This window comes from Callorhinus ursinus, unplaced genomic scaffold, assembly GCF_003265705.2.
Source record: "Callorhinus ursinus isolate GAN/ISIS: 27379988/994484 unplaced genomic scaffold, GSC_fseal_2.0 scaffold27, whole genome shotgun sequence".
In the NCBI taxonomy this organism is placed as follows: Eukaryota; Metazoa; Chordata; class Mammalia; order Carnivora; family Otariidae; genus Callorhinus; species Callorhinus ursinus.
Window position 1 is genome coordinate 10,546,983 of NW_027397089.1, and position 12,493 is coordinate 10,559,475.

Genomic DNA, 12,493 nt, shown 5'->3' on the forward strand with positions numbered 1-12,493 from the left:
GTGTGTGTGTGTGTGTGTGTGTGTGTGTGTGTGTGTGTGTGTGTGTGTGTGTGTGTGTTTATGGGTTTGCTTGTATTTATGTATGGATTTTAAATAAATAATTCTAGAAGTGTATCTTCACTTAGCCTGCAGGGGTTTGTAATGATTACATTATGCATATTGATTTCCAAATTCAAGTATATAATAAGCTAAGATTCATCTTTGAATGTATTGTCTATAGAATATTCATTCAAGACTTAGTAATGTTTTCTGCATATTCTGTAATGTTTGTAAGAAATGGAAACCATTTTCGGTGTAGAATTATAATTTTGAAGATTCTGTTTCACACATTTTTTACTTTGACTTTTTCCACATTACCTAGCACATTCCAACAAACTGACACTTGCCCTGTGGCTAATGTCCTTGTATTCACTATTATCCACGAACAAAAAAATCATATGAACAGATTATGATTATGTTTGTATGGACATCTCTATTTTTAATCTGTTTTTAAAAATTAAAATGACAGCTTTATCAAGTCTTTTTAGTATATTTTTAACCTAGTCAAATATATTAGAAATAATCTTAAAAACATTAGATATCAAATCAGTGTGATCCGTCACTTTTCTGGGGTTAGGAGATCCTATTAATACATCTTAGAGAAGAAATGTTTAAACAGGGATATAACCTATTATCCTGAATATTAGATGTGCATACATTCAAATGTATTTTAATGGAAACTTTTAATACTATAGAATTAAGAAGTAACTTACAGAGAGACTAATTACTTCCTCAAAGATCTTAGGATACGATTTTATTTATTTTTTTAAGATTTTATTTTTTTGTGAGAGAGAGAGGAGAAACACAAGAGGAGGCAGGGGAACAGAGGGAGAAGCAGGCTCCCCGCTGAGCAGGGTGCCTGATACGGGACTCGATCCCAGGACCCTGGGATCATGACCTGAGCCGAAGGCAGACGCTTAATCAACTGAACCACCCAGGCACCCAGGATACAACTGTATTTTTAAGAAGAAATTTGCTTTGTGGGAAGTCAAAGGATTATAGAAGTAAGAGATTATAAAAAGAAAACCTTTAAGTAAGAAAATTATTTTTTTAATAATTTCAATATCATTCCTCTCACAGATGTCTGAAAAATCAATTTACTGCCTTTTATACAAAAGATACCCCAAATATTAGATAGCTAGAGTTGGTCGAGAAATTGTGGGGAAAATAATGACAAAAGAACACCAAATGTGTGTTTAAATTTTAGGATTATAGAATAAATTCTTTTCATACACATATGCAATTATGAAGAGGGAAAGATTGCAAGGAACTTTATTTTAGAGGGCATGTGGGGCTTAAAGAGCAAAATCCGGAAGAATATTGACAGAAACAATGCTTGGGGTAACAAATGGAATTGGAAATACCTTTGGCATCAGCAGAAATAAGCTTTCAATATTCCTATCTGATGTCAAAATAACCTGTGTGGCTGATGCTTTCTTAAAAGCATGAGAGGGAAGTGGAGAACTCAAAAACGGACCCTGCTTTAATTAGGAGCAACCATCAAGAAGAGGCAGCTATTTAAAATGAAAAGTGAAGGGCATAATGTTGCTTGTTTAAATATTACAATATCATGAGGAAGTTTAAGCCAGATGACTAGTGCAGTTAATGTCCATAGGAAAATCTAAGACTTTCAAAGAAAAGCAGAAAACTACATCTGATCAATGTAGGCTTTGTATAAGGCTTATTACCATTTGTTCTCAGTCTAAGGGAGAGAGCCTCCATATTTTTATTTCTTCTATGAATTGATCTTTGACTCACTCTGTGCCAGCCCATAAAGTTAATGCATTCTTTTTTTAAAAAAAATTTCTTTATTTATCTTACTCTTGCAGAGTGACATTTCACTTTTTCATGTTTTAGCTAAATAAGCCACATAAGCAATTTAAAAAAAAACACTGAATTTTAAGCAATTTTTTTCCTTTGCTTTCTCTTTCAGGAAGTTGATGGCAATAAAGTTATGTCTTCATTTGCCCCACACAACTCATCTACCTCACCTCAGAAGGCAGAAGAAGGTGGGAGGCAGAGTGGTGAGTCCTTGTCCAGCACGGCCCTAGGAACTCCCGAACGGCGCAAAGGCAGCTTAGCTGATGTTGTTGACACCTTGAAGCAGAGGAAAATGGAAGAGCTCATCAAAAATGAGCCAGAAGGTAAAGGCTAGAAAAGGAAACAAAGTGCTTGCCATCTCCTGATTTTAATAGTCGGATTTTAACTTATAGTTGTTTTTTGACGTATACTCAAAGCTAAATTGGACAAAATGGAAACCTAATGCTATGAAGATGGAAAGGTTTTTATTTTTTTCAGAAACATTTCAATATGTCTGTCCCAATTTTTTAATCATTAATTTCTGTTGTGATGTCTTCCTCATTTTCACACATGGGTAAGTTGTGGTTGAGTAAAACTTAAAGATTCAAGAATAGAATGTGACAGTGGAGCCCAGAATAGGTACCACCTACATCCCAAATATCTGCAGGCTCGTTGTTCATCTCCAGTTTTTGTCCCCAAGGCCATTTTGCAACTTGATTAAATTGTGTATAGCCTTATTTATACATGAATGCATTTTATGCTCCCTTAGTTCAGTCCATTTCTTGTATAGTCCAAAATTAATATGGTTAGGCCTATTCTATATTTAAAAATTATTGATTCTCTAATTCAGTTAGCCATGCTGAAGTTCCCATTTTGTTCAACTTCCAGGATGCCTTTCTTTTAAGATTTCATCTTCTAAATCTCTTCAATAGTTACTGATAGTAGCCTATGGGTGATATGCACATGAAATACTGTTAAAATGAAAGCAAACGAACCATGAGAGACTATGGACTCCGAGAAACAAACTGAGGGCTTTAGAGGGGTAAGGGGTGGGGATGGGTTCACCCAATGATGGATATTAAGGAGGGCACGTACTGCATGGAGAACTGAGTGTATATGCAAACAATGAATCATGGAACCCTACATCAAAAACTAATGATGTACTGTATGGTGACTAACATAACATAATAAAATTAAAAAAAAAATGAAAGCAAAGAAACAGGGGCACCTGGGTGACTCAGTTGGTGAAGCATCTGCCTTTGGCTCAGGTCATTATCTCAGGGTCCTGGGATCCAGCCTTGCATAGGGCTCTCTGCTCAGCAGGGGGTCTGCTTCTCCCTCTCACTCTCCCTCTGAGCGTGCTCTCTCTCTCTCTCTCTCAAATAAATAGATGAAAATCTTTAAAAAAGTAAATCAAGTAAACAAACAACTAATGCCCATTATAGAATGTATGCATAACTGATAGTCACGCTTTATGTTACAGATGTTTTCTACCTCCTGCTTAAACCTGTATTCTTCCTAAGTTTGTATGCCACGTTGCACATAAGAACATGCCTCCTATTTAAAAGTCAGATGGAAATTTAAAACAAACAAAAAATAGTGACATAAAAAGACATATTTTACACCAAAAATATACTGCATCTATACTATGTAACACTGGGTTGGGCTCATTTCTAGTCTGTTGTTAGGACACTAGCAAATTATGAGTATATATGGCACAAAATGTATGTTAACCAGTATATTTGGGAGTCATATGGTAATTAAATATTTCTAGGTCCCTACCAGATGCATAGCTGGGACATGGGTTTTACTTATAATTTATGTAATTCACATGATCTTACAGTTGGAAAGAATTTTAGAGATAATCTAGTCAGCCAAAGACTTTTGGCTTTCATCCACGTGGAGATAAAAATGGGGTTTTGAGGAGGACCTAGACAATTTTTTTAATGTGCTGGATTTTTTTCTTGATATTAAAAATACTATCTTCTTATTTAAGAATTGTTTAAAAAACCATAAAAATTGAAAGGAAAGTAAAAATTGCTTAAATTTGTAGCTTTCTGATACAACAACTTAACCTTATCATGAATTTCTTTCTTGTCTTTAGTTTTACATATTCTGTTCATTTTGCCTGATTAATTTTATGCTTTTAAAATTATTTTGTATCTTTTATATTATCACACATTATCATTAACTAAAGTCCATAGTTTATTCATATTTCATTAGTCTTCCCCAAGTGTGCTTTTTCTGTTCTAGTATGTCATCAAGGATAACATGTTCCATTTAGTTGTCTTGTCTCCTTGGGTTCCTTTTGGCTGTGACAGTTTCTCAGACTGTTTTTGTTTCTGATAACCTTGAAAGTTTTGAGGAATACTGTTCAGGTATATTGTAGAATGTCCCTCTATTGGTATTTATCTGGTGGTTTTCTCTTGACTAACCTGGGGTTATAGGTTTGGGGAGGAAGATCACGAGGTAAAGCACCTTTTTGTCACATCATATCAAGGGTATATATTTTCTATATGACTTATGAATTTGATGTTGACCTTGATCACCTGGCTGATACAGCATTTGTCAGAGTACTCCACTGTAAAGTTACTCCCTGCCCCGTTTCCATACCATACTCTTTGGAAGGAAGGTGCTATGTGCAACCCACGTTTAAGGAGTGGGGAGATATGTTCCCCCTCCTTTAGAGCAGAGTTTCTACATAATTTATTTGGAATTCTTCTGCATAGGAGATTTATCTCTTCTCCATCATTTATTAATTTATTCAATCATTTATTTATATCAGTATGGACAGCATGGATATTTTATACTTTGACTTATAATCCAATTCTACTTTATTTTGTTGCTCAAATTGCTTCAGCTTTGGCCATTGGAAGCTCTTTCTATTGACTTCTGTGTCATTTTTTTTTTATTATGTTAGTCACCATACATTACATCATTTAGTCTTTGAGGTAGTGTTCCATGATTCATTGTTTGCGTATAACACCCAGTGCTCCCTTCAGTACGTGCCCTCTTTAATACCCATCACCAGGCTAACCCATCCCCCACCCCCCTCCCCTCTAGAACCCTCAGTTTGTTTCCAGGAGTCCATAGTCTCTCATGGTTCATCTCCCCCTCCAATTCCTCCTTTCATTTTTCCCTTCCTGCTATCTTCTTTTTTTTTTTTAACATGTAATGTATTATTTGTTTCAGAGGTACAGGTCTGTGATTCAACAGTCTTACACAATTCACAGCACTCACCATAGCACATACCACAGTGATGGTGGGTAACTTTTCTTGAGCGCTTCTTACTTTCTGGCACTGTAAATTGCTGCAGACTCGTGTTGTGTATCTCATGCCCTGGTTTGAGAATCAGTCATTTCTCTAAGAAGCCCTGGTTCCTTTTATTGGAGAAAGGTATTAGAAAGCCAGATCTGAGTGACACCTGGGTGGCTTTGTCAGTTAAGCATCTGCCTTCGGCTCAGGTCATGATCCCAGGGTCCTGGGATCGAGTCCTGCATTGGGCTCCCTGCTCAGCGGGGAGTCTGCTTCTCCCTTTGACCTCTCTCCCTGCTTGTACTCTATCTCTCTCTCTGTCTCTGTCAAATAAATAAATAAAATTTAAAAAAAAAAGAAAGAAAGATCTGGATACAAAATGTGCTCTTTGCTCGTAAGGCATTATTTATTTTAGGGCCTCTTACCTGACAAAATGAAGAAATATATGTGTGTACTAGCCTGTATACATACATATCTATAAATATTTCTATGTCTAGTTGTCTGTATATTCAGCTAAACATGAGTTCTTACTACTGTCTGCAACTATTTCCGCATGGATCATTCCAGCCTCATTCCTTGTCGATGTGTATATTCCCACCCCAACTATGAGTAACCTTGACCTGACCATCCGCCATCCATTTACTTATTGTTCAATTCCAGTGTATATGTACAACAGTATCAGAATTCTTTCTTTTTTTTTTTAGTGATGTTTTAGAAATGACTTTTATTCAGTGGGAAAATGTTCATGGTCAAATGCTAAGAGAAAAGGCAGGATATAAAATTTTATATACAATAATATCTTTTTTTATTATGTTATGTTAATCACCATACATTACATCATTAGTTTTTGATGTAATGTTCCATAATTCATTGTTTGCATATGCAAACGAATATCAGAATTCTTAACTGATAATACCATGGGAAACATCTTTATCAATAGGGTATAGTACTTACATGCAGCTCTTTTTGCCTTATTTTTACAGATTCCATTCATTTCCAAAATTACTTAGGTAATTTTTCCTCCACCCTATTCAGTGAGGTTTTTCCATACATTTGTAATATGATTAAATTCTTTCTGTAGTTTTTCCCAGTATCTCTCAAATTACTCAGTTATCTTACAGAATCTTCTTACATCAAGACTCAAGCTTTATGTTGTACATTTCTGCATTTTTTGACAAATGCACATGTTTATCCACCATTGTGGTATCATTCACAACAATTGTTTGATAACCTTAAAAATCCCCTGTGCTTCATTTATTCATCCCTCCCTCTTTCCCTAGAATTCCAGGCAGTCATTGATCTTTCTACTATCTCTGTAGTTTTGCCTTTTCCAGAATGTCATATCATTGGAATCATACAGCATGTAGTCTTTCAAACTGGCTTCTTTAGCATATCAATGTGCATTGAAGTTTCCTTCATGTCTGTTCATGGCTCATTTCTTTTTAGTACTTTAGAATAAAGTCCCATTGTATGAAGGTATCACAGTTTATCCATTCACCTATCAAAGGACATCTTAGTTGTTTCAAGTTTTTAGTTATTAAGAATAAAGCTTTTATAAATATTTATGTGAAGGTTTTTGTGTAGACATAAGTTTTCAACTCAGCTGGGTAAATACCTAGGAGTGTGAATGTATGGTAAGATTATGCTTAGCTTTATGAAAAAAAACAAAACAAAACAAAACAAAACAAAACTGCCAAGCTGTCTTCCAAAGTGGCTGTGAGATTTTGCATTCCCAGCAGCAACAAACGTAAGTTCTTATTGCTCCATATCCTCACAATCATTTGATATTGTCAGTTTTTTGGATTTTATCCATTCAGATTGGTTTGTAGTGGCATCGCATTGTTGTTTTAATTTGTTGTTCCTGATGACATATAATGTGGAGCATCTTTTCATATGTGTCTTTGCCATTTGTATATCTTTGTGTCTGTTTACATCGTTTGCTCATTTATTAATTGAGGGTTTTTTTAATTGTTGAGTTTTAAGAGTTTTTTGTGTATTTTGGATGCAAGTCCTTTATCAAGTATGTGTTTTGCCAATATTCTCTTTCAAGTTGTGGCTTGTATTTTTTTTTTCTTTTAACATTTTCTTTTGCAGAGCGTGTTTTAATTTTAATAAAGTCCAACTTACCTCTTTTCTTGCTTTGATCATACTTTTGATATTGTAGCTAAGCATACATTGCCTAGCCCAATGCCATTTAGATTTTCTCTGCTGTTATTTTCTAGAAGTTGTGTAGTTTTGCATTTTACAATTTAGGTCTGTGATCTGTTTTGGGTTAATTTTTGCAAAAGGTTTAAGTTCTGTAAAAGGTTTAAGTTCTAAAAAGGTTTAAGGTTAAGTTCTAATTTGTGTTTTTGTAGATAAGATGTCCAGTTGTTCTAGCACCATTTGTTGAAAAGACTATCATATTTCCATTGAATTTCCTTTGTTCCTTCACCAAAGATTAGTTGACTGTATCTGTGTGGGTCTATTTCTGTCCTCTGTGTTCCGTTCCACTGATCAATTTGTCTATTCTTTTTTCCAACACCTTGCTGTCTTAATTGCTATCACTTGAAAGCTGGGTAGTGTCAGTCCTCCCACTTTGTCCTTTTACTTCAGTGTTATGTTGGTTACCCTGGCTCTTTTGCCTTTCCCTGTAGACTTCAGGATTAATCTTGATATCTACACAATTACGTCCTGGGAAGTTGGGAAGAACCGACATCTTAAGAGTATTCAGTCTTCCTATCCATGAACACAAAATATTTCTCTATTTGTTAAGATTTTCTTTGATTTCTTTTGAGTTTCATAGTTTTCTGCGTATAGATCCTGTACATATTTTATTACATTTATGCACAGTATTTTCATTATATTGTATTTTATTAAAATGATGTATTTATTTGTTTATTTGAGAGAGAGAGAGAGAGCATGGTGGGGAGGGGCAGAGGGATAGGGAGCAAGAGTCTTAAGCAGAATCCGCACCGAGCATGGAACCTGACTTGGGGCTCGATCTCACGAACCTAGATCACAACCTGAGCTGAAACCAAGAGTGTACCACCCAGGCGCCCCTCATTATATTGTATTTTTAATTTCAAATTCCAATTGTTCATTGCTCGTATAAAGGGAAGCAATTGGCCTTTGCATATTAACCTTGTATCCTGTGACCTTGCTCTACTTGGTTATTATCTCCAGTTTTTGTGTATTGTTTACATTTTCTGTATAGACAATCCTATTATCTGTGAATGAAGATAGTTTTATTTCTTCATTCACAAGATATATACTTTTTATTTCCTTTTCTTCTCTTATTGCATTAGCTGGCTTCTCCAGTACAGTGTTGAATAAGAAAGTGGTAAAACAGGACATCTTTGCCTTGTTCTTGATTGTAAGGAGAAAGCTTCAAGTTATCATCATTAAATATATTAGCTGTAGGGTTTATGTAGATGTTCTTTATCAAGTTGAGGAAATTCCCTTCTATTTCTAGTTTGCTGAGAGTTTTCACCATGAATAGCTGTTAAAATTTGTCAAAAGTTTTCATCTCTTGATATGATGTACTCTTCTAAGTTTTTATTTTAAATTCCAGTTAGTTGACATATGGCATAATATTAGTTTCAGGTGTACAATATAGTGATTCTACACTTCCATACAATTACCCAGTGCTCATCACAGCAAGTGCACTCCTTCATCCCCATCACCTATTTAATCCATCCCTGACCCACCTCTGCTCTGGTAACCATCAGTTTATTCTTTCTAGTTAAGAGTATGTTTCTTGGTTTGCCTCTATTTTTTTTCCCTTTACTTATTTGTTTTGTTTCTTAAATTCTACATATGAGTGAAATCATATGGCGTTTGTCTTTCTCTGACTGACTTATTTTGCTTAGCATAATACTCTCTAGCTCCTTTACTGTGCTCATATGATGAGATTTTTGAATGTTGAACAACCTTGCAAACTGGGTAAATTTCACTTAGTTGTGGTTTATAATATATGTAATATTGGATTCAATTTGCCAGTATTTCATTAAGGATTGTAGCATCCATGTTCCTGAGAGATATTGTCCTGTAGTGGTTTTTTTTTTAAATGCAATGTCTTTATCTGATTTTTCCAATAAGATAATGCTGGATTCATAGAATGAGTTGGAAAGTGTTTCCCTCACATGTTATTGTTTAATTTTTGTTGGAGATGTGTTTGTGGTCCAGATCTAAGATATAGGAAGAACTATCACTGTAGTGCTACATATTGGATTACAAAGTAGTTTGGGTTTCTTTTGGGGGGGGTTACCTTTAGATGATGTTCTCCATGGAAATTTGGTATGTGACCTTGGTATTTCTCCAGTGTGTCGTGTTGGCTTCCAAGTAGTTGCACAGACTCTAAATTTGGAGGTACATGACAGGACAGCTCTAAATGAATAACTCCCAAAAGGAAAGAAGACAGCAGGCAGTGCCTCCCATTGAGATGTATTGGAACTTAGGAGAAAAGTATAATATCTAGCAACAGGTACACAAACAGAAGAGCAGACAGAGATAGCGCATCCACAGCAGGAAGAGTTGACATGAAGAAACATCACTATTAAATGTGGACATTATACTGTTTTCATTATTGTATTTCCCACAAGTTTTTTTGTACTTTGCCTCCTATGGATATATTAAAAGCTCAGTTCAAGAGTGACTTGCTAGTGAATAATATAAAGACATTGAGAAAATACAGAGATAGTCTTGATGGAAGACAGGAATATAAATTGAACATGGCTAACATGTAAAAGCCTGAGTTCCAGAAAGATACTTTATATACAAACAGAACCATAAGATGCATTTATGTTTATGTACACAAGATTCCTAGACATGTGCTTCGAGTACACAGAAATGTAAATGCACTCACCTTTATTGATAAATTTGCTATGGCAAGAATGTTTATTTAATGACTGCAACAATTGAGAGAGATGTCAAGCAGCAATTTATGTATTTCAATAAAGTGATGTTAAGAAAAAATATAGAAAAGCAGAAAATCAATAGAATGTTGACAATAGTTTATTTAACTGCAAAGAGGAGAAAAATGGGGAAATACATCCAGGCAGGTGTGTAAAAGTCCCAACAGTACGTAGAAAGTTACATTGGCTTTAAATACTCCGTTAAATCATACGGTGTGGTTGGGCATGAGAATGGCGTCTAAGCATTAGGACAATGACACTGTATATAGTACAAAAAATGATCATAGCTCTGTGATGTATTATAGCATCAAAAGAATAAAATAGGAATAAAATTTAACAAAAGAACTGCAGAACTTATACTCAAAAACTACAAAACATGGTAACAGCTTTGTGATGAGAAGAGCAATATGGGGATGAGGCGATCAGAGAGGGATGAATGGAACTAAATGTTAAGCTCACAAATATATGCCACAGAAAAATCCTTTCTTCCCCCAAGCTATTTTTTCCATTGTTTTTCAAAGGCCATTAAAATGAACAGCAGGTTGTAATGAAAATTTCATTAAGCCCCAGCTAAATCATTACGAGGGTGCCATATTCATGCCTTTGCTTCCTCTCATTGAGGGGGGGAAAGCAGATTTCAGTAGAAAATCTTTATTATTTCCGACCTTATCCCTGCCAACAGCAAACTAACAAAAATTCAGAAGTTAGAAGAGAATGGTGTGTCATACAAAAGGAGGCCACATAGGTGAAATGGTTAGAAAGAAAATTAGATTTGCTTATGAATTGAAGAAAAAATGGCTCTCTTTTATTCCAACTAGCTTAGTTTTTCAAGCAATTAAGATATTTCAAAAGTTATAAATAGGAGAAAAATATATTAATGCATTTTCATTTGTATCTTTTTCCACCATCAGAATTGTTGCCTATCGTTATTCAAAAAAGTCTGGCATGAAAGACGCATTTGTCCAGTGTCTCTTAACCAACATGGAATGCCAAACTTCATAGTAAATTCACAGCTCAAAATATCTGCCCTATGCAATGTAGGTACATTATACTTGGTAATACCTAAGCTCTATCAGTTAGTCTTTAACTATCAGAGGTTAAGAATAACAAGGTTTAATATTATAGTATGGGACACGTAATGCCTGCATCAAAACATTGATTAAATAATGATGTATTCGTGGGGGAAATGTAACATATATTAAGTGCATATCATGTGTTAACTGTAGTGTTACATAATTTATATGAAACACTTCATTTAATCTCTACATAAACCTTATAGCTAAGGCTGCTATGTATAGCCGTCCCAATTTCAGGAAGTGCCACTTACATGAACTAAATATTCTTATTCTTATCATCTCCATTTTCAGATGAGAAAACATGATTAAATATGTCACAGTGTGACTAAGTATCAGGGTCATTATTCAAACTGAAGTCAACTTAACCTATAATCCATGCTGTTAACCACTAGTTATACTGTTTCTTCCAATTAGGAATTTTGCCAGTAATAGTTTAATGTTACTCTTTAGCCCATGTGTGCCTAAATTCCTTTGAAATATGAAACAATAAAGTAGTACTTAATAATTATCTGCCAAAGTAAGTTCCTGATGCCTCAGTGGTGATCAAATTTCCAGAAAGTTTTAATTGAAGATCAGCTCAGTTTGAACTGTTTTGAGTTTAAAGTGCTAAAAAAAAAAAAAAAATGCCTTGGAGAGTATCTTAATAAAAACTTGTAGGTTTTATTATGTCTGGGAGCAAAATAGTTGTCGAATAATAGAAATTCGGAATTGGAATGAAATGTAGACATATTTTAGGATATGTCTACCCTCATTTTTGAGAGAGACAGAGACAGAGAGACAGAGAGAGAGTGAGCGAGCCAAAGACTGATGGAGGCAGAGATGTGCCTGAGATCCCACAGCAGTTGGTGTTAAAGCCAAATGAGAATCCAGTCCACATCTTACGGCACAGGTTCCTTTGTTTTCTTGTTCAGTTGCAACATACATTCATTCTTTTTTCTCCTTTTCTTGGTCTTTTAGAAATAAAGTTACTACCTTGGTTTTGAAGAGTATTTCACTGTTCCTTAAGTTTGATCCAATCTAAGGCAACGAGATATCTTAATTTACCTAATAAAGCCAAGATAGATAGGTATCCACAGAAGCCCTGAGTTCCCAAGTTCCAGTAGCTAGGGATGATCTATAAATATAGATCAGCATTTAAGTTTATTGGGTCAGACTCAGACCTTAACTTGATTTTCATTCAAATTTTGGGTCATTAACAGCACAGGTGAGAATAATTTTTACCTTGATGAGACTTTAAATACCTCACTTAGAATTCTTTTAGATACAATATTATAGCAGGCCTCTTACTTTAACTTTTCTATATTAACATCGGTGCTGTGTTCAGTATCTCTTTGCAATGGCCATTTCAACTTATAGGGAAATTTACGTCTGTTCCTTCTAGAAACACAACAAATGAAACAGATTTTTTCTCGATTCCCATCACGTCTG

At 34.9% G+C, this 12,493-nt stretch overlaps 1 protein-coding gene across 7 annotated transcripts in view; it reads left to right on the plus strand.

Annotated features, from left to right (window-relative positions):
* Positions 1 to 12,493, plus strand: part of SOX5 (SRY-box transcription factor 5) — a 1,011,837-nt gene that overhangs the window by 704,254 nt on the left and 295,090 nt on the right. For all 7 annotated transcript variants that reach the window (XM_073877852.1, XM_073877855.1, XM_073877854.1 and 4 more), the window contains one exon: positions 1,973 to 2,183. In XM_073877852.1, coding sequence (XP_073733953.1) covers positions 1,973 to 2,183 — 211 coding nt within the window. The remainder of the gene's footprint in view (positions 1 to 1,972; positions 2,184 to 12,493) is intronic.